Source organism: Anguilla anguilla, chromosome 14, assembly GCF_013347855.1.
Source record: "Anguilla anguilla isolate fAngAng1 chromosome 14, fAngAng1.pri, whole genome shotgun sequence".
Classification (NCBI taxonomy): domain Eukaryota; kingdom Metazoa; phylum Chordata; class Actinopteri; order Anguilliformes; family Anguillidae; genus Anguilla; species Anguilla anguilla.
The window spans coordinates 39,594,853-39,617,562 of NC_049214.1; the positions used below are offsets into that span (position 1 = coordinate 39,594,853).

The 22,710-nt window shown below is 53.5% G+C and overlaps 1 protein-coding gene across 1 annotated transcript in view; it reads left to right on the forward strand.

The window, feature by feature from the left end:
• The window catches only part of sfswap (splicing factor SWAP), a 66,174-nt gene that overhangs the window by 35,922 nt on the left and 7,542 nt on the right, over positions 1 to 22,710 (forward strand). The window contains 4 exon segments of the mRNA XM_035390896.1: positions 2,806 to 3,003; positions 12,436 to 12,578; positions 12,580 to 12,752; positions 17,855 to 18,001. Coding sequence (XP_035246787.1) covers positions 2,806 to 3,003; positions 12,436 to 12,578; positions 12,580 to 12,752; positions 17,855 to 18,001 — 661 coding nt within the window.

Sequence of the window (22,710 nt, forward strand, 5' to 3'; positions counted from 1 at the left end):
TGTATGTGTGTGTGTGTGTGTGTAGCGTCCGGCATGCTGTGGATGCTGTTGTGTGTTCATATTCACGCTACGTTGGCGGCTCTGTTCTTACCGCTGTCCGTTTGGCATGCGGGCGCTGCGCCCTGCTCTGGCCGGTCTCTTCTAAAGCCCTTCTGAACATCGCCTGTATAAATGCCAGATATGAAAACATCCCTGTCCCAGTGACTGACAGCCTCCTAAATTGAATTTGGGAGGCACTGCACTTTAATATAGGCAATCTCCTCCTCGTGCGGCTTTTGCCACCGGCTGTAAAAGTCATTTATAATTAGCCCGACGGAGTCTGGGAGAGAGCAGGGATGGACGGGGGGGGGGAGAGTAGAGAGAGAGAGACATTACAGACGATGAGAGGGAGAGACAGCAATGGACAGAGGAGAGAGAGAGAGAGCGATGGAGAGAGAAGAGAGAGCGATGGAGAGAGAGGAGAGAGAGACCATGAGAGAGAGAGAGGGGTGAGAGAGACATTACAGACCATGAGAGAGGGAGAGAGAGAGAGCGATGGAGGGAGAGAGAGACCATGAGAGAGAGAGCGATGGAGAGAGAGGAGAGAGAGAGACCATGAGAGAGAGAGGGGTGAGAGAAGAGGAGAGGTAGAGACTGAGAGAGAGGGAGAGGGGTGAGAGGAGAGGAGAGGTAGAGACTGAGAGAGAGAGAGGGGTGAGAGGAGGGCGATGGAGAGAGAGAGGGGTGAGAGGGAGATGGAGAAAGAGAGCGAGAGGGGTGAGAGGATAGGGAGATGGGGAGAGAGAGAAAGAGAGAGAGAGGGGTGAGAGGAGAGGGAGATGGAGAAAGAGAGGGGTGAGAGAGAGGGGTTTGAGAGAGAGAGAGACATGAGAGGGGCAGGAGAGAAGAGGGGGTGAGGGGAGGGGAGGGGAGGGGAGGGGGGCGGTGGGGGCAGTGTCTGCATTAAGCTGCAGTCTCAGTCCTCCAGTTCAGCGGCTCTGCTCCCGCGTGAGTTTGAGAGGTGTGAGACCAGGAGCGGGAGAGTAATTGTGCCACGGTGACTTCCGTTTCTTTAAGTCTTCGGGACTTTATTTTCCTGACGGTGCGTGGGGGGGGAGCGGGAAGAGCTCACGCCGCGCGGTAGCCTAGCGGGCTAACTGGAGTAGCAGACGCGGCTATGGAGACGGGAGCCGCGAAGCCTGAGCCGCATCGATCGGTGGGGAGGGTTCTGCACTCCGACCTGCATTCGCTGCGTTCGGATCTGCATTCGCCTCCCAGCCTCATCCCCCCCCACCCCCCCAAACCTCGGACCGGCGAGACCCGCGTGCGCTTCGTTTTGCGAGCGCGTTCGTTCGCGCGCGTTCGCTACGAGTCCATCCTCCGGCGGGATCCTTACGGCCGACGCGTGAGCTGGATCCGTTTTGCGAGAATCGCGTTTTTCTGACGTTGTCACTGGAGCGCGCGATCGCAGTTCACCCACACGCACGCCGCGGTCGGGCGCGTCGGCACGGAGGGGGTGTCGGTTTTCTCGTCTTGGTCAGAGACCGAAACGCGCAGCAGAGGCCGTGTGATGCGGGCGGAACTCGCGGGGCTGTCTACAGGCCCTCCCAGGCCACGGCGCGGTGAGCCCTGCTGATTGCTGGAGAGGCCGTTGAGCTGCTTTTTCCTCCTCGGTGCTCTGGAGCCGATTCCGTCAAGGGGCTCCCGCGCGGAACGCTGTTTGTTTGCGCGAGGGGAGCTTGATGAGCCGCGTGGGCGGCGGGGGGGGCGTGGGCGTGGGGGGGCGGGATCCGGCACCGCCGCCCGCTCCTCCTCGAGACGGCCGGAAAAAAGACGGCGCTAACGAGCTAACAGGCTAACGGGCAGAACGACCGAAGGTTTCCTGCGTCTCCGAGCGTCTCTTCCCTCCCAATTAGCCGCTTTCATCCGCCTTTCGGAGCGGAGGCGCGTCGGCGAGCTCGCGTGCGCCCGTGCGGAGCCCGCCGCGGGGATTCTGCTGCCCCTGACGCACTTTAATTAACGAGCTTCTTATTCCCCGGTAATTAATATTTAATCGAGCTCGTTTGTTTGAATTATTTATATGTTTCTGTTTGCTTGTCACGGGTTCGGCTCGGCTGCGGAGCTCGGTCTCCTGTGCGGTGCGGTCCTGGGGGGGCAGGTGGGGAGCGGGGGGGAGGGGCGGGGGTTTAAAACTCTTTAGCGGAGTGAAGGGACGCACGGTTTTTTAACGGAGATTCGCTGGAGCACAAGTCTGGCACCGGGTCCACTGGGGGAGAGGGAGGGAGGGAGCGAGGGAGAGAGAGAGGTGTTTGCTTTCGGCAGGCGGGGCGACGCCCTTTGGAATCCGGGGGCGCCGGTGGGCAGGCGGGCGATAATTGGGGCTCGCGCCCCGTCCGCTGGGGCCTCGTTTTCCCGTCTTCCCTCCCGCCTGCCGGAGGTGGGACCCCTGGCGGGAAGCGCGGCGTAAGTCAGCGGAGCGAGCGTCCTCGCCGGAGGAGCCGATCGGTACGTCCGAGGAAGGCCGCCGCCACTGCCGAACAGCCCCTGACCCCGCCCCCGGTCCGCTGACCCCGCCCCCGGTCCTCCGACCCGCCCCCGGTCTGCTGACCCCGCCCCCGGTCCGCCGACCCCGCCCCCTGTCCGCTGAACTTGAGATAGAGAACAGATACTCTGCCAGCGTGTTTTTTCTGTTTATGGCCCGATAACAATTCACTTTATTTTATTATCTCTCCCCCCCCCCCCCCCCCCCGTCTTCCTCCCCCCCTCTTCCTTCCGCCCTCCCTCCCTCTCTCTCCTGCCCCCCCTTTCCTTCCCCCCCGGCTCCAGCTAAGCTGAAGCTGGAGGACAGGCTGGCGGCAGCAGCGCGGGAGAAGCTGGCCCAGGCCTCTAAGGAGTCCAAAGAGAAGCAGCTGCAGGCCGAGCGCAAGAGGAAGGCAGCGCTGTTCCTGCAGACGCTCCGCGGGCCCCCCCCCGCCGGGGACCCCCCAAACAGGAGGCCCGAGCCGCCCCCCGCCCCCCCCGGAGGTCAGTGCGCAAGCTCCGCCCACTTCAGGGTACAGGCAGTGATGGGGGGTACAGACAGATTGGGAGGGTACAGGCAGTGATGGGGGGTACAGACAGATTGGGAGGGTACAGGCAGTGATGGGGGGTACAGACAGATTGGGAGGGTACAGGCAGTGATGGGGGGTACAGACAGATTGGGAGGGTACAGGCAGTGATGGGGGGTACAGACAGATTGGGAGGGTACAGGCAGTGATGGGGGGAACAGACATATTGGGAGGGTACAGGCAGTGATGGGGGGTACAGACAGATTGGGAGGGTACAGGCAGTGATGGGGGGTACAGACAGATTGGGAGGGTACAGGCAGTGATGGGGGGTACAGACAGATTGGGAGGGTACAGGCAGTGATGGGGGGTACAGACAGATTGGGAGGGTACAGGCAGTGATGGGGGGTACAGACAGATTGGGAGGGTACAGGCAGTGATGGGGGGTACAGACAGATTGGGAGGGTACAGGCAGTGATGGGGGGTGCAGGCAGTGATTGGGGGGGGTGCAGGCAGAGATTGGGGGGGGTGCAGGCAGAGATTGGGGGGAGGGGAGTGTGGCAGCTGTAGCTCCCGCTGCAGTTGCAGGTGACGGAGCTGAAGTGGAGCGAGGCGTCTGCAGCCAGGCCTGTGTGCCAGACGCCTAATTACTGTGTCTGACGTGGTCCCGACAGGCTCTGCCGGGTTTTGTTTACAAGCACCCCCCCCCCCCCCCTCGTTCCTGGTGCCTGGGGAGGGACGGGCTCATCGATCTGCAGACCGATAGCCAGAGCCAAAGAGCCGTCGGCAGGGCACAGGCACGGGCGGCCATGTTTAACTCACCTGGAGGAAAACAGCGTAGTTCCTCCCTCCCAGACAAGCTGTTCTTTTCGCTTGAATCGATGGCCCTGCTCGCGCTGTCCGAGCCCCACCGTCGCCCCCCTCCTCCCTCTCTGGAGGAATGCTTTCTGTTTTCGGGTTTCCGTTAGAGGTTAAACCTAGAGTCGCTGCTCCGGGACGTCCCGGGAAAGGACGCCTTTCTTAAAAAACGCCTCTGTGCGCCCTTAACGCTGAGCTACACGCGGGCCCTGCAGCACATTGGGAATTGATGCCTGTCCGTGGTGGTGGAACACGCGTGTTTGACACGTGTCTGAGTTATAGAACATATGTGTATGACATAGCGGTGTTTATGGAACACGCATGTTTGACACGTGTCTGAGTTATAGAACATATGTGTATGACATAGCTGTGTTTATGGAACACGCATGTTTGACACGTGTCTGAGTTATAGAACATATGTGTATGACATAGCTGTGTTTATGAAACATGCGTGTTTGACGTGTGTCTGAGTTATAGAACATATGTGTATGACATAGCTGTGTTATGGAACATGCGTGTTTGACACGTGTCTGAGTTATAGAACATATGTGTATGACATAGCTGTGTTTATGGAACATGCGTGTTTGACGTGTGTCTGTTATAGAACATATGTGTATGACATAGCTGTGTTTATGGAACACGCGTGTTTGATCCGTGTCTGTGTTATGGAACACGCGTGTTTGACGTGTGTCTGTGTTATGGAACACGCGTGTTTGATCCGTGTCTGTGTTGTGGAACATGCGTGTTTGATCCGTGTCTGTGTTATGGAACACGCGTGTTTGATCTGTGTCTGTGTTATGGAACACGCGTGTTTGATCCGTGTCTGTGTTATGGAACATGCGTGTTTGATCCGTGTCTGTGTTATGGAACACGCGTGTTTGATCCGTGTCTGTGTTGTGGAACACGCGTGTTTGATCTCAGCAGCTGAAGCAGGTTCGTGTCCCCTGGCCCTCAGAGTTTTGGGAGGGGCCTGTGTTTTGCATCGGTTGTGTAAACCCGGCGTGACCACCGGTCCCCTTGGGACACCGTACCGCCTCTGAAACCCGTACCCTCCGCCGTCTGTGCGGGGGCCTGGGTGCGTTTTTCACCACTCCGCCGCGGAGCTTCGCGCGCGGCTAACCGTCGCTCCCGCGTCCCGCTCGTATCCCACGCGCCTTTAAATCCCCCCCCCCCTCCCCCCCTCGGCCCACCCGCCGCCTGTAATCAGCGCTCGGCGCCCCGGGAGCCTCTGATCGTGAGGACTTATGACTCACGCTCCACGGTCCGCCCGGTCTTTACCGCCCGCCCGTTTGCGCGCCGCCGACGGCCTTACCGCCATCCTGCCCGTGCGGGAGAACGCGAGCGGCCGCGGCCCCGAGGACCCGGGGCACCCCGAACGCTTCCGCTGCTCCTCTGTCTTTGTTTGATTTTGTTTTTCGGTTTTTTGTGTTTGTTTTGTTTTTCTGCCACTCGATCGCGGCCGTGACGACGAGCGGAAAAGCCGCTGGGTTTTTCACAGAGGGGGGATTTTCACAGAGGAGGGTTTTTCCACAGAGGGGGGTTTCACAGAGGGGTTAGACAGGTTTTTTGGGGTAACTGGTGACTATGATAGGAGGGCAGACAGCTCGGGTGTTAGGTGTCGAACCTCCAGCCCCCAACCCCCCCCGGGAGTCTCTGGCATGGAGCCAGCACTGCCCAGCCAGCGCTTACGCCAGCGCTTTCTAGCATAAACGAGGCTCGGGACCGACATCGCTGCTGCTGCCCCGAACTTCTAACTGCACAAGGGGGCGGGGTTAATCCTTTTGATGGGCATCGCTGTTGATTGACGCGTTCGGCGTCCAATGGTCTCAAACGTCTGTGAAGTATGTTTAAAGTTTGATCAGGTTACAGGAATAAATCAGCCACATGCGCACACACACACACACACACACTGCCAGTGGCCAGGGAAAGCCAAGCCGAGGTTCTGCTTTGCTGAAATGTGGTTTGAGTTAAAGTCCTACTGGCTCCAGCATGTTCCATAGAGACGTCGGCAGGCTTTATTTGACCAACTTTATTGCATCCCGCTTGGGGCCATTGGTTTATTTGTCAGTGTTTTATTATTACGGGGCAGAGGACGGATTCAAAACGGGCTGAGCTGAGCCTCGTATGGAGGAATGAAACAGTCGTGTTTTCTGTTTGCTTCTCTTTAATTGGGCCGCTAGTTTTTTTTCCCTTTCTCTTTCAAAGCGGAAACTAAATAAGAACTGAAAAAAACTTGCGGAGAGTTTTGAAGTCGATGCGTGCTGAAGAAACGAGGCCGGCTCCGCCCGCCTGGCTGCTCGGGAGTTTTATCATAATTCGGGCTCAGCTTCCCTTAATTAGTTTGTGCAGAAATGTGAGGGAAAGACCGAGGCGTGTGCGGAGTTCTCTTGTCCCTCAGCCCCGAATGGAACCAATTAGAAGCAGTGTTGCCTTTCGCAGCCACGAGCGCAGTCTGACCTGGAGAGATTGTTTTTAGGGGGTGGGGGGGATTGGGGGCCGGGGGGGGGGGGGGTCGGGGTCATGTCGTTCCCGTGTCCCCCGTGCACGTTTGAGCTAGCTGATTGTTTCTCTACGAGGCCCAAGTCTTCTGCGTTCAGAAGGGTTTTCCCGCGAACGGCGGGCTCGGCGGCGTGGTCGTTCGGACGGGTTTTTCTCCGGAGCGAGACGTGGACGATGGCGCTTCGTGCGTCCGCCTGTCGCCGGACGGGAGCGCGTGATTCCTTGGCAGTAGAATGTGTTTTTCGGTGAACGTGATAGCCTGCAACTGTAGAGTCTGTGGCCAGACCTGGAGACCTCGGCTGGGGGCTGTAATTAAACACAGCGTGGGATTGTGCGACTTGTGTTATATTGGCTTACTTATGATGGGATAATTGGTGTGTGTGTGTGTGTGTGCGTGTGTGTAGTGGGTGTGTGTGTCTCTCTCTCTCTCCCAAAACCTCATCTCTGTAAAAGAGAACTTCTCCCAGGAGGTCTGATGAAACCTGCTGAGCAGTTGAAACGTTCCCGCTGGTATTCATAACCCTGCAAGTGCATCGCTCTGCACGTGTGAGCGCAATAATAAATAGATAAATAAAAGCAAGACTCTGCTCCCCAAACCACGCGGCTCGTGCGTGCCCTTCCTCTGTTTAGCATGGAGAGCGCAGGCTGGGCGAGAAGGCTCGGTCCTTCTCACTGTCCGGTCAGAAGGCTCGGTCCTTCTCACTGTCCGGTCAGAAGGTTCGGTCCTTCTCACTGGCTCTCCGGTCAGAAGGCTCGGTCCTTCTCGCTCGCTCTCCGGTCAGAAGGCTCGGTCCTTCTCACTGGCTCTCCGGTCAGAAGGCTCGGTCCTTCTCACTGTCCGGTCAGAAGGCTCGGTCCTTCTCACTGTCCGGTCAGAAGGCTCGGTCCTTCTCACTGGCTCTCTGGTCAGAAGGCTCGGTCCTTCTCACTGTCCGGTCAGAAGGCTCGGTCCTTCTCACTGTCCGGTCAGAAGGCTCGGTCCTTCTCACTGGCTCTCTGGTCAGAAGGCTCGGTCCTTCTCACTGGCTCTCTGGTCAGAAGGCTCGGTCCTTCTCACTGGCTCTCTGGTCAGAAGGCTCGGTCCTTCTCACTGGCTCTCTGGTCAGAAGGCTCGGTCCTTCTCACTGTCCGGTCAGAAGGCTCGGTCCTTCTCACTGTCCGGTCAGAAGGCTCGGTCCTTCTCACTGTCCGGTCAGAAGGCTCGGTCCTTCTCACTGTCCGGTCAGAAGGCTCGGTCCTTCTCACTGTCCGGTCATAAGGCTCGGTCCTTCTCACTGTCCGGTCAGAAGGCTCGGTCCTTCTCACTGTCCGGTCAGAAGGCTCGGTCCTTCTCGCTCGCTCTCCGGTCAGAAGGCTGGGTCCTTCTCACTCTCCGGTCAGAAGGCTCGGTCCTTCTCACTGTCCGGTCAGAAGGCTCGGTCCTTCTCGCTCGCTCTCCGGTCAGAAGGCTGGGTCCTTCTCGCTGGCTCTCCCCGCTGTTCTCACTGACCCCCCCAGTGACTGAAGCTCCTCTTCTGTACTGTTCTCGCTTCTCTGTTTAATTTCACCTGATCTGAGAGCCGCTGCTGCTCTGCCAACCCGGCCGTTCCTTTATTGCCTTTTGGGCGAAATGTTGGCTGTAGCCCTTAGCCTAGCGCAGCGGCCGAGAGGAGCAGGGTGGCGGTTTGCTGGACGCTTCCCTTTGTGCAGGACCGTCGGAAACAAAAGGGCGACCCTAGGTCCGGTGAAACCTGCCGGTGAGATGCATTTGAGATCGCGGCAGATCTTGCGTTTATGTGAACGCCGTCGAAAAGTGACTTTGAACCCCATTTTTTTGAACGAGCATTCATGAAGGTCCTCATAGACCAGGCTTGAAGACTCTGGATTCTCTGGGTGGTTTTGTGAAAGAGGATCTGGCGGTTTTTTTTGTCCGGAGGGTGAAGCTGCTTCCGCCTTACACTTGCTTCTTTTTTTGCACCGCGGGGCTTCTGAGCATCTGGCTTTCTGTCCTGCTGAATGGTGAACAAGTTAAGGCAGTGGTCTCAAACCCGTTGCCATGGAGGGCCGTGTGTATGCAGGCTTTCATTCCAACCAATTAATGCTGCCTTAATTCAGTCCACTTACTCATTCAGCCATATGCATTTAACTGTATTGAAGCACAGAATATAGGCAATTTTTTATTTAGACAATGCGGGTCACCATCATGTGCAAACCTGCATCCCTAATTCAGCAAATAACTGAACTAATTATATAATCAAGATCTGAGGCTGGAATAAAGACCAGCATACACACGGCCCTCCATGGCACTGAGTTTGAGACCACCGAGTTTAGGTGTTCACTGAAGTGGGTGAGAGGTTTAGGCGGGTAGGAGGTTGTACATGTCAATGGGGCTTGTTGCCAAGGAAACAGTTGGAATGCTCTTCTTGCGTCTTGCCCCCGCTGATCTTGATAGGTAGGGTTGGTTGAGAGAAGGTGGGGGCCTGTCAGTCTAACTCCCCTGACCCCCCCCCCCCCCCCCCCCCCCCCCAAAATTCAGCCGGAGGGAGGGGCAGAGAGCGCAGGAAACTGCTCTTGGCAGGGTGGGCTGGGGCTCAAGGTGGCAGGTTAATTATCGAACAGGCTGACCCGGCTGGTCCCAGATCAGTCCTCAGGGGTTTGGGCCTGTTTTTTTTCCAATGTCAGTATGTTGGTTGAAAACATATAAATAATTGAATACGCAGTGCCATGAAAAAGCATTTGCCCCCTTCCTGATTTCCTACATTATTGCATATTTGTCACAGTGAACGGTCTAAGATCTTTAGACAGAACATAATATTAGACAAAGAGAACCTGAGCAAACACAAAATACACATGCTACTGTATATGCAATCATAGAGAAAATTAAATACATTTTCACAGCACTGTATTCATTGTTTTATGATGAACCGTTGCACGTGATCGTATATACGCTGAAATCATATGGCACTTCAGTAACGGTTCACTTTATTATTCTTTTATTATTCCGTATACCTGAATATTGTACCTGAATATTGAATATTGATGAGACATTCTCTCTGAATATTACCTGAATATTGAATATTGATGAGACATTCTCTCTGAATATTACCTGAATATTGAATATTGATGAGACATACCTTCTGAATATTACCTGAATATTGAATATTGATGGGACGTACCTTCTGAATATTACCTGAATATTTAATATTGATGAGACGTACTCTGAATATAATTTGAATATTGAATATTGATGAGGCATACCCTCTGAATATTACCTAAATATTGATGAAACATTCTCTCTGAATATTACCTGAATATTGAATATTGATGAGACACACCCTCTGAATATTACCTGAATGTTGATGGAGACGTACTCTGAATATCATTTGAATATTGAATATTGATGAGACATACCCTCTGAATATTACCTGAATATTGAATATTGATGAGACATACACTGGATATCATTTGAATATTGAATATTGATGAGGCATACCCTCTGAATATTACCTAAATATTGATGAGACATCCTCTCTGAATCTTACCTGATTATTGAATATTGATGAGACGTACACTGGATATCATTTGAATATTGAATATTGATGAGGCATACCCTCTGAATATTACCTAAATATTGATGAGACATCCTCTCTGAATATTACCTGAATATTGAATATTGATGAGACACACCCTCTGAATATTACCTGAATGTTGATGGAGACGTACTCTGAATATCATTTGAATATTGAATATTGATGAGACATCCTCTCTGAATATTACCTAAATATTGATGAGACATCCTCTCTGAATATTACCTGAATATTGAATATTGATGAGACGTACCCTCTGAATATTACCTGAATATTGAATATTGATGAGACATCCTCTCTGAATATTACCTGAATATTGAATATTGATGAGACATCCTCTCTGAATATTACCTGAATATTGAATATTGATGAGACATCCTCTCTGAATATTACCTGAATATTGAATATTGATGAGACATCCTCTCTGAATATTACCTGAATATTGAATATTGATGAGACATACACTGAATATTACCTGAATATTGATGAGACGTACCCTGAATATTCTCGGAGGTATGCAGTACTTTGGCCCTGTCATTCATGCACTCGAGCTGTGCATGGCCGTATATTATAGGCTTACTTGATTGATTTATTCAGACTATAGCCAGGGAAGAGTAAAAGCGAGCACCTGCCAGTCATCGTCACTGACCCAATTGTATTTTGATGCAGCTAAAGTAAAATCCAATCTCTTCTGTAAATTGTCTTGCTGTTTTTTTTGTTTGTTTTTTTTTCTAGGGTTTACAAGTGGGAAGGTTGGGTTATTGAGGTTATAAAATAAGTGAGAGAAAAACAGACTGTTTATATTGAGTCTGCTCAATATTTAATGCATTTGCTTGAATTAGCTGCATGAGGATTATAAGAACACAATCTGCAGATAGACAATTACTATTTGGTTTGCAATGGTCTTATATGGATTACACATTACCGATTTATTCCTGATACTCCCAAGAGTCAGCGATCATTCAGGTGTGGTATTGTGAGTAACATTAAAGTCTTTTAAACTGTCAAAAGTCTGGTTGTTGGGTAGCAACCAAGCACTGGTCAGTTGGTTTGTTAGCTAGCTACCTTGGTACGTCTGTGCAAAAATAAAAATAAAATAAAGTTCATCGACGAAACCCGGATTGTATTAGTTCGGAACTGGGAACGATATTGCTACTGTAACGTTATTCTTTTACGATATTTTTTAATTGAAGGACTGTTGTGAATATGCTGTTTTCAGTACGTTCAGTATTTCAGTATAAATGCAATTGTTGTATTGTCAATATTGATATGAGTTTCATATTTTTAAAAACAAAGATCAGTTTGGAAATGTGGCTGGACCATTGAAGTGAACAGATTGTCCTTCTGGGTCGCTAGATTAAAAGGGACACGTTCATAAGCGGCTCTGTAGAGACGTTGTGCCCCAGACCGCGGTACCGGAGCGGTGTGACCCGTTTCATAGACAGAACCCCCCCAGCCCCCAGCCCCCCCTCCCTTTCCAGGGGGATTAATTTCCCTGCCGACGGGCTCTGTGTGTAAGGGTGTGAGAGAGCCTGCTCTGGCCCTCGGCTGATTAAAGTCTGTTGGAGGCGCGATGCCGATCTCATCGCGTTCGGAAGCCGTCAGATTTACGCAAAGTGGGAAGGGGGCGGGCCGGCCTAGAGCGATGACATCACAGCCTCAGGCTGACCAATTCGACCCGCCCATTATTGTTTTTGCCAAAGCTGCACTGTATTTATGGGGCAATACCAGTGTCTTCTATCCCTGGGGGGGGGCAGGGATGGGGGGGGGCGGGGGGTTGAGATGGAACTGCCCCCAGGGCGGGGGGGTTGAGATAGAACTGCCCCCAGGGCGGGGGGGGTTGAGATTGAACTGCCCCCAGGGCGGGGGGGTTGAGATTGAACTGCCCCCAGGGCGGGGGGGTTGAGATAGAACTGCCCCCAGGCCGAGGGGGTTGAGATAGAACTTCCCCCAGGGCGGGGGGGTTGAGAGAGAACTGCCCCCAGGTTTTGAGGGTTGAGATTGAACTTCCCCCAGGGCGGGGGGGTTGAGAGAGAACTGCCCCCAGGTTTTGAGGGTTGAGATTGAACTGCCCCCAGGGCGGGGGGGTTGAGAGAGAACTGCCCCCAGGTTGGAGGGTTTTATAGCTCCAGGGTCTATATGCTTCTGCGGTCAGTACTCCTAGCATCTGGTCCCCCAGTGCTTCAGCACACCCACACCCTGGCTGTTAGTTCAGGCCGTTTATTTTGTGGGTTTTCACACCACCTGCCTGGTCTCGAGTGCATCAGCGCACAGACACACCAACTTAAAGGTAATCCTCATCTTCCACACCCCGTTATTCCTCTTAGAGGAAGGAAGAGCGCCCCCTTCAGGATTTGTGTTGGTTTGTGTTGGCGGTGTTTTTGGGAACAGGGTCAGTTTGTGCAGTGTATTGAGGGAAATCGCTGTCGTGTTTGGGAGTTTTTTTTGGTCCTGGATGTAACCCCCTCCCCCTATCCCTGTTTCCACAGCAACCAGAGGTCATCTGGCCCCTCCCCATGGGCCCCCCGCTGGCAGTCCCCAGAATCCCGCCGCCCACCGTGGCCCCCCGGTCTCCAGAAACGGGCGTGGCCAGATTCAGGGACCCCCCCTCCTTGCCGCCGCCCGCTCCCCCTTCGTCGTCCTCCTCCTCCTCTACCTCCCGCGGGCAGGGCCGGGAGAGAGAGAGGGAGAAGAAGAAAAAGAAGCGCAAGAAGAGGTCCAGGTCGCGGTCGCGGTCCCGCTCGCCGTCACGGTCCAAAGCCAAGCAGGCCCTGCCCAGCGCCTACAGAACAGTCCGGAAGTCCAGGTGAGCCAGAGAACAGGTTGTTCCGAGGTGCTTACACAACTCTGCATTGAACCACAACATTCCCATCTCCTGGGTAGCTTGAGCTGCTTAAGGTTTTACACAGTGTGAATATAGCCCTGCTCCAGTCTGTTGTGGAAGAGTGAGATCAGAGGAGCAGTCTTCCTGAGTCTGCTAGTGGGCGGAGCCACTATCAGCCGCCAGTGATTCGCTCTTTCAGACCGGTCACGTTGTTATGCAGTGCAGTGCATGTTCTTCTGATTGGCTCATACCATTCCGTGAACGACAGCGCATAGGCTTCTGTTTTCTGTGGCGTTTCGTCGTCGCCACGGCGTAACCCCTGACGACGGAGTCACCAGTGTGAGGCTCCACGTCCAAGTGGGTTTAGATCCTGCAGCCCTCCGGACGTGGTGCCCCGCATCTGCCTGCAGAACTCTCTCCAAATCCCGCTCATGACTTCAGCATCAGCACGTTAGCATTAGCATGTTAGCATCAGCACGTTGGCGCCAGCGACGCAGCTGTCTTTAAATGAGCAGACTTTCCTTTTCGACCAATCGCTAGGCGCATCCCACCACCCCCTCCCGCAAAATGCCCCGCCCTCTCTTAACCCCCTGCCCTGAAGGCCCTTTAATTACTCCCTTTCCACCAATCACTTCTGAATTATTTTCTCCCCTGCAGTTTGTTAAATAACTTACAGCGTGCGAATTAGAGGCTTCCCCCAGTCTGACACACGTCCCACAGTGGCGCCCTGGGCGTGAGCTGTCCCGTTTCCGTGGTGATTGGGCCATGTGATTAGGTCCACTGGCCAAAGGCTCCGTTCTGGCTGCAATCGCGGTGAAATTGGCTAAATTCAACTGGAAGCAGCTTTATTGGTGCAGTAATACACCTGAAGCTTGCAGCCCTATGATGTTTAATGTGTGTGTGTGTGTGCGTGTTTGTGGGAGGGAGTGTGTGCGAGAGGGAGTTTGTGTGTGTGTGTGTGTGTGGTAGGGAGTGTGTGTGTGTGTGTGTGTGTGGTAGGGAGTGTCTGTGTGTGTGTGTGTGTGTGTGGTAGGGAGTGTGTGTGTGCGTGTTGGTGTGGTAGGGAGTGTGTGTGTGTGTGTGGTAGGGAGTGTGTGTGTGCGTGCATGCGTGTGTGTGGTAGGGAGTGTGTGTGTGTGTGCATGCGTGTTTGTGGGAGGGAGTGTGTGCGAGAGGGAGTTTGTGTGGTAGGGAGTGTGTGTGTGCGTGTTGGTGTGGTAGGGAGTGTGTGTGTGTGTGTGGTAGGGAGTGCGTGTGTGTTTGGTAGGGAGTGTGTGTGTGTGTGTGTGTGTGTGGTAGGGAGTGTGTGTGTGTGTGTGTGGTAGGGAGTGTCTGTGTGTGTGTGTGTGTGGTAGGGAGTGTGTGTGTGCGTGCATGCGTGTGTGTGGTAGGGAGTGTGTGTGTGTGTGTGTGGTAGGGAGTGTGTGTGTGCGTGTTGGTGTGGTAGGGAGTGTGTGTGTGTGGTAGGGAGTGTGTGTGTGTGCGTGTTGGTGTGGTAGGGAGTGTGTGTGTGTGTGTGTGTGTGGTAGGGAGTGTGTGTGTGTGTGTGGTAGGGAGTGTGCGTGTTGGTGTGGTAGGGAGTGTGTGTGTGTGCGCGTGTTGGTGTGGTAGGGAGTGTGTGTGTGTGTGTGTGTGGTAGGGAGTGTGTGTGTGCGTGCGTGTGTGTGTGTGTGGTAGGGAGTGTGTGTGTGTGTGTGGTAGGGAGTGTGTGTGTGCGTGCGTGCGTGTGTGTGTGTGTGGTAGGGAGTGTGTGTGTGTGCGTGCGTGTGTGTGGTAGGGAGTGTGTGTGTGTGTGTGTGTGTGTGTGTGGGGTAGGGAGTGTGTGTGTGTGGTAGGGAGTGTGTGTGCATGTGTGTGTGGTAGGGAGTGTGTGTGTGCGTGCGTGTGTGTGTGGTAGGGAGTGTGTGTGTGCGTGCGTGTGTGTGTGGTAGGGAGTGTGTGTGTGCGTGCGTGCGTGTGTGTGGTAGGGAGTGTGTGTGTGCGTGCGTGCGTGTGTGTGTGGTAGGGAGTGTGTGTATGTGCGTGCATGCGTGTTGGTGTTCAGTACAGTCATGTTCTGTAGTATGTACCGCTCAGTCAGTGGGCGGGGTTGGGAGGCGGAGTCAGGCGGACCTGATGATGATCAGTGCGGACAGACATTGGCTCACTCCCGGGTGACTCATTGCTAGCCCCGGTTTGAACCACTCAGGATCGTCTATTTTTGGAAGCCCTCGTTAGAAAAGGCGCACGTAGGACTTTTTTTAATCGAGAAAAATAGCCCTTGCTTTTGTGAGCCGCAGCCCCTGTCACACACGCACGCACACACGCCTGATGAACGCACCCATGCTCAGCGTCCTTCTGCCCTCTCTGATGTCTAAGAAAAATCCCACCATTCTTCAACACAAACACTCTCCCCCTTCATGCCATTTACTCTGAACTAGTTCTTTCTTCGTGCAAAATGTTCTCTGTTTGATGAGAAATAGGCCACTGTTTCGTTTTAACAGGCTCATTAACTCGAATCTTACACTTCTTACTTTTTCGGTCCGTGTTATGGTGGCTAGAGATGTTTTGTTTCGTAGTATATTTGGGGGGGGGGGGGGGGGGGTTTGTGAGCAATGGCTCTGATGTGACCTGTGTAGGATGTTTCTCCCATTACCCTATGTTAAATTTTCCACCTTCGTGTGTACAGAGCGTACTGAGTGTACTAAGTGTACTGAGTACACAGCTCAGTAAAACTCCGTTCTGCCCTGCCTCTCTTCACTGGCTGCTTGTGTTGCCCACACAGGTGGCAGAACATCCCTACGACTGTGGTCAGAATTGTAAACAGCGTTTTAAACGTAGCTTGGCTTCATCAGTTTTGAGTGCCTCAGAATAACATCAAACTAAATGAGACACCGGAAAACAATGAAAACAGACACGTGAAGAGGATGCGATATCCTACCGGTTTCAACCTCACGTTAAACAAGCGAGCTAAAAATAGCGTTTCAACGCTGATCTGTGATTGGGGTAATCGGGAGTTTCATCGTCTGTTGACGATTGCAAACTTTAGTTTCGAATGAGGCTCATTTTCAATGAAGCCGTGGTTTGGGGTGCGGGTCCTCAAGCCAGGCCGGGTCCCACACACGCTCCCAGTGTTCTTGACGCCTTGGCTGCACCTCTATGGTTCGTGTAGGATTCTATCATCAGTGGTTTCTGTGACGACAGAACGGTTTCCTCTGTCATCTCCTTTACATTTACATGGAGGAAAGATGAGATCTTTACCTGACCCTTTCTGAAGGGAAGATCCTCTCATTAGCTGACGGTGACTTTATCGTTTAGCTAGGCTAGTTTTTTGCTTCCCTGAGGTAAATCTCGACTATGGAAACAAATCAGCTCGTCTGCACGTGGCCGAGCAGCCAGTCGCAGTGAGATAATTGCCAATCAAAACACTGCAATTTCGTACTTAGAGCTGATTGCTGACCGAGGTGTCCACACACCCTACACATGTATTGAGCCGTTGATCATTTCCGAAGAGGGATCACAAAATGGAGCGTCTCTGCTAACAAATTTTTTCTTGATTTTTCAATCATAGTAAATCAGTTTTCCAATAATGATATTTCCTTATTATTTTCTTATATGTTTAGACAGGGCAGCCTAATGCATTGGAGGGAAAACCCTGGTGTCTTTATCCATTATAACTTTACAAGTTCCAAACCAAACAAGTTCAATGGTAAATGGACTGCATTTATACAGGTTTGCCAAAAACAACTGCATAAAGCGCCTTACAATGAATGCCTCTCATTCACCCATTCACGCACACACTCACACACACACTCTCATTCACCCATTCACGCACGCACACAACAGCTTACTGGGAGCAATCGGTGGTTAGGTGTCTTGCTCAAAGACACTAAAACAGTTAATTTACCGAATTCCTCACTCAACACCATATGGCAAGAGTGTCTCCTTGTTTAAATTACGTAATTGTGTATTTTTTGTTTGAGTGTTGGTGTATCTTCACATCCGGTGTATGTGTGTGTGAGTGAGTAAGATCTCCAAGTGTGAGCAGAGAGGATAATAGATTGGTTTTGTTCGTAATTTAACGGTCGGTAACATTACATAAGAGTCTTCACAAAAATCATTTTGAAAGCGTTTTTTTTTACGGCGGTTGAACTCTAGAGTTTGGAGATATCATTAATAGCGCGGATGAGCCATAGAGAAAAGACGGGCCTGAGACTTCAGCAGCGGTTTCATTTTATACATGATTGCACCATTCATGCGCCCGAGGCTCTTAGAGACTCAGAGAATAATGTACGCACTTCCTGCTGGCCGGCCGTTCAGGGGGCTAATTTTAATAGTCTCCCAGGTTAGCCGCCTCGTAGCTCCTTGTTTCAAGCCGCGTTTTCTCGAAACCTCGAGTTAAATTAATGTAGATTCAGCCAGTTGGACCAAATCCCATTTTCATAGCCCTCCAGCACTCTGTACTCCAGCGTTCGTAATGTTTTATTTTTAAGCACGCTTGAATCAATAAAGCAGTCCGTGTGTGTGTGTGTGTGTGTGTTTTTTTTTTTTGAACCCCTCGGCCTGTTTCTGCTTTGTGAGGTCCGGGGGGGTTGTGTGTTTCTGTTTGTGAGGTCCGGCGGTGTGTGTTTCAGCTTTGTGAGGTCCAGGGGGGGTGTGTGTTTCTGTTTGTGAGGTCCAGGGGTGTGTGTGTGTGTGTGTTTCTGTTTGTGAGGTCCGTGTGTGTGTGTTTGTGTGTTTCTGTTTGTGTGGTCTGGGGTGGTTGTGTGTGTGTGTGTTTTTGCTTTGTGAGGTCCGGGGGGGTGTGTGTTTCTGTTTGTGAGGTCCGGGGGGGTGTGTGTTTCTGTTTGTGAGGTCCGGGGGGGTGTGTGTGTGTTTCCACCCTTCGGCTCTAGCCTGTTTGTGCCCTGTGGGGTCCGAGGCCAGAGAGGAACAGGCTGTACCAGGGTTGATCCCGGTTGAGTCCGACGGGCTCAGCGAGCGGGCGGAACGCTGGGAGCAGATGGTCACACGCCGCTTTGATTGGCTCGTTACGCAGTCTGCCGTCTCCAGTCTTAACGCCACTCTCTCCGACCCCGCCCCACCCCCCTCCCCTGCGCCCCCAGGTCCCGGTCCCGCACGCCCAGCAGGAGAGAGAGGGCCGCGCATTCGGACGAGAGGAGGCGCGACGAGAGGGAGAGAGAGCGATACGTCCCCAGTGCCTATCGCCACGGCAACAGCCCCGGCTTCAGCAAGAAGCGGTCCAGGTCAAGGTAGGGTCGAAACCCCGATTCCGCAGGGGACGTTGTTTGCTGGTCTCTCTGTCTCCGTCCAAGCCTTTGATGTTACACAAGCCTATGGGCGTGGACACTTGGTAATACCCTGCCCTCCAAGCTGCCAATCAAGTTTTCATTTTGAGCTAGACTGCAGTATAAGATTAGTGAAGTGATCATCGAAGAGACTGATACCTCAGCTGCTGAAGGTATAAGACAAATTAAACACCAATGCCATGTGCCTTGCCATTTCACACCTTATTTACTGACACTTTACAAATAAAGTGTACAATGACAGGCACACAATCCAAACAATAATAATATTTGAACTATTGTACATAATACTGTGTAATAATACTATTGTACACACCAGCGTGATACCACCTGCAGGTGGTGCTTCATAATAATAGCTTGTGTACTTGTAATACCTTCTTTGGACGAGCGAATTTCCCTGCGGATCGCTGAAAGTAGGCCGTAGCTTCCCGAAACCCCGCATTGCACCACAAGCCCCACGGAGGAGGACCGTCACCCAGATAACTCCAGAGGGACTAGCCCTGGATACGGAGAGCCGAACCGAGACCCAGCCCCGGATACGGAGAGAGAAACCCAGCCCCGGCCCCAGATACAGAGAGCCAAACCCAGCCCCAGATACGGAGAGCCAAACCCAGCCCCAGATACAGAGAGATAACCCCAGCCCCAGATACGGAGAGATAACCCCAGCCCCGGATACGGAGAGATAAACCCAGCCCCGGATACGGAGAGATAAACCCAGCCCCGGATACGGAGAGATAAACCCAGCCCCGGATACGGAGAGATAAACCCAGCCCCAGATACGGAGAGAGAAACCCAGCCCCGGATACGGAGAGAGAAACCCAGCCCCGGATACGGAGAGAGAAACCCAGCCCCGGATACGGAGAGAGAAACCCAGCCCCGGATACGGAGAGAGAAACCCAGCCCCGGATACGGAGAGAGAAACCCAGCCCCGGATACGGAGAGAGAAACCCAGCCCCGGATACGGAGAGAGAAACCCAGCCCCGGATACGGAGAGAGAAACCCAGCCCCGGATACGGAGAGCCAAACCCAGCCCCAGATATGGAGAGATAACCCCAGCCCCGGATACGGAGAGATAAACCCAGCCCCATATATGGAGAGCCAAACCCAGCCCCAGATACGGAGAGAGAAACCCAGCCCCGGATACGGAGAGAGAAACCCAGCCCCGGATACGGAGAGATAAACCCAGCCCCAGATATGGAGAGAGAAACCCGGCCCCAGATATGGAGAGATAACCCCAGCCCCGGATACGGAGAGATAAACCCAGCCCCATATATGGAGAGCCAAACCCAGCCCCAGATACGGAGAGAGAAACCCAGCCCCGGATACGGAGAGAGAAACCCAGCCCCGGATACGGAGAGAGAAACCCAGCCCCGGATACGGAGAGATAAACCCAGCCCCGGATACGGAGAGATAAACCCAGCCCCGGATACGGAGAGATAAACCCAGCCCCGGATACGGAGAGATAAACCCAGCCCCAGATATGGAGAGAGAAACCCAGCCCCGGATACGAAGAGCTGAACTGGGCAGGGCCCAGAAACGGTGCTGCTTTAATGAACCGGGCTGGCTTACGTTTCGGTGCGCCCCACATCTTCCTCGCAGTTGACGGGAACGCTCTCTTCTTTCCGTGGAGTCTCAGGAAGACGTCCCAGACGCAGAAACGTCAGTCAGCCCGTTTTCATTTAAACCCCAGGGTGTCTGAGCTCAGAGTGTTGAGGCCCTCCTTAATTTGGGTTAGTCCCTCTGCAGTAATCCAGGTAGCGGTCCTTCCCGTATGTGTATTAGGCTGTCCCGGCTGTGAAGCCCATTTAATCCTGTTTTATTGGCCTGGCTCCAGCGTGTGTGGTGTTATTTATCTACCCTCGGGCCTTGCTGCAGCTTAGTGGCCTGTGTACCCCCAGTCTCCCCCCCGCCATGAAGGATTAGAACCCAGATTCTGGCCCAAAAAAAATCCCACATACCCTCGTTCCCCCCTACCCCCCAACCCCCAACCCCGACCCCCCTCCTCCTCAAGCCCCGAGCCTGACTTTCATCCCAGCAGAGCTTGCCTTTAATCGAGTTCTGACACAGGTGCCGTAACTTAAAAAGACCCATTTGGTAGTTGATGAAAGTTTTTTTTTTTTTCTTTTTTTCCCTCCCTGTTTCTATTTCTCCTCTATTAATATCGGCCTCTAAAACATGTAGGCCAGTGGTCTCGAGCGATTAATCTTAAGCTGTTTAATTCTTTTAGCCCTGGCACAAATTCATTAATCAAGCAATCAATTACCCGGAATGGATTCTGCATTAATAATCGACCTCGAGGCGCAAATTAGCCAAAATAAACTCAGGAAACTTTTTTCTTTCGTTTTTTATTATTTTAAAATGTTATCTGGTTTTGAGCGCAAACACGCTCACAGCCGCGCGTTTCTTTCTCCGCCTTTAACTGTGGATGTGAGCTGTGAAATCAGTCCGGGTCGGCGTTCAGTTAACTGCGCCGTCAGAAATTGATGGACGGGGGGGAGACTCCTGGAATCAAAGAGGCGTTTCAGTGACGCGTCCGGGAATTCAGAAACGGGGATTGAACTGGCTTCGATTCGTTAAAGTGAAAGCAGTTTTTGATTGAGAAGCCCTGCGCTCGAGCTTGCTGGTTAAAAAAAAGTTGCTCTCTGGGTTTTGCATCGATGGAAAACCCACGCGGGACCTGCCGATGAAGAGGGGAGGGTACCTTCGGGGCGGCCGGCTTGTTTTTTTTTAACGGTTGCCCCCTCTACGAGGGTTCCTGGCGCACCTGCGCTCCAGGAGGACCGAGGTGCCCGATGACTCACAGCGCGACGGAGTCACACCCACCTCCTCATCGATTGGCCGGGCCGGTTCTCTCGCCAGCCGGTCAGGAAGGTCATCTCACACTTACGGGGGGTTCGATCTCAAACGCACCTTCTGACCGGCGGAAGCTTATGGAGCTCACGTCCTGAGAGAGTGCCAGTGAAGGACTCTGTGAACAGGACGGTCTGGTTTTTGGATGAGGAAGGCGGTCAGAGTGGGGGGTGGGGGGTGGGGGGTTTGGGTTTATTCCTCCTTTCCTTTGGCTGTGATTAAGGCCTGAGATTTGGGAGTCGGCCCGTCGGTCTGTCTCGCCCCCACCACTGACCCGGCCTGCTGTGGGGGAGGCGGGGGGGGGGGGGGGGCCCCACTTCAGAAGGTCTCGGCCCCCGCCAGTCAGGAAGTGCGGCTGACATTTAAAAGAAAAGAAAGTAGAAAAAATAAAAGCTCAGCCTCCCATAAAACTTTTATTTTCTCCCGAGAGAACCGCCAGGCCTCCCTAAATCAGACCTCACGCTGGACTGGGCCTCCAAACTTCACAAATGCGCGCGCGCCGCTTCCTGGGGACGGAAGAAGAACATCGACGCTCGCGTCAGTCAGTCACGCGTTGTCAGGACTACCGATCGGCTGCGAGGCGCCCGCGGTCTCGCGCGACGCGTTCCTGTCGATCGCACGGAAGCTGCGCCGCCTCTGATTGGCCGTCACGTCGAACGGCCGACCGAGAGAAGCGGGGATATAAATGGCACTGTCACATCCCCGCAGATAGGAGTGATTTTTCTCGGTGAAGAAGGGGGGAGCTGTGGAATATTAATGCTTCCAGCCGAAATTACCCGACTCCCTGCAGCGCGGCGGCGCTGGCGGTTAGCCGGCGTAGCCGCGACTGGGCGGGCCCGAGCCACCTGGCCTCGGCCGCGATGGCGGGGCTCAGCGAGCGCTCGGCGGGGAGTCGTTGGCTCTTATTTTTCTGTTGTAATTGAAACCGCGCGTCCGGGCAGGGAAAGCGGTTATTTTACCTCCCCTTCTCCCTGCGGACGGCGGTAATTGAGGGTGTCTGAAAGTGTGTGTGTGGTCTGCATCCAGATGAGCTTCAAACGGTGCGATAAACTCGCACTTCTCAGGTGAAAACTCGGAACTTCGTTTTTAAATAAAGATTAGCTCGTCCCGCACGCCCCCGAGGGTCAGATGTTCCGGAAACTTTGATCGCTTCCGTGACGGAATCTGGCTGGCTCCGTTGCGGCTTTGACGCGGAATCCGGCGGCGTTCTCCTGGTTTCGTACGACGCGTTTTTTGTGATTGGCGTCGGAGCCCTGGGAGAGCCGTCCTGTCAGGGGCCGATGGGAGCGTCCTGATCGGTGCTGTCAGGCGCCGGGCCCCGGCATCTCAGCCGTCCAGGAGTCAGGCGAGAGATCTCCTCTCCTGGGCTAGAGGGGAGCGCCGCTCGCTCTCTCCTCTCCTGGGCTAGAGGGGAGCGCCGCTCGCTCTCTCGTCTCCTGGGCTAGAGGGGAGCGCCGCTCGCTCTCTCGTCTCCGGGGCTAGAGGGGAGCGTCGCTCGCTCTCTCGTCTCCTGGGCTAGAGGGGAGCGTCGCTCGCTCTCTCGTCTCCTGGGCTAGAGGGGAGCGTCGCTCGCTCTCTCGTCTCCTGGGCTAGAGGGGAGCGTCGCTCGCTCTCTCGTCTCCTGGGCTAGAGGGGAGCGTCGCTCGCTCTCTCGTCTCCTGGGCTAGAGGGGAGCATCGCTCGCTCTCTCGTCTCCTGGGCTAGAGGGGAGCGCCGCTCGCTCTCTCGTCTCCTGGGCTAGAGGGGAGCGTCGCTCGCTCGCTCTCTCGTCTCCGGGGCTAGAGGGGAGCGCCGCTCGCTCTCTC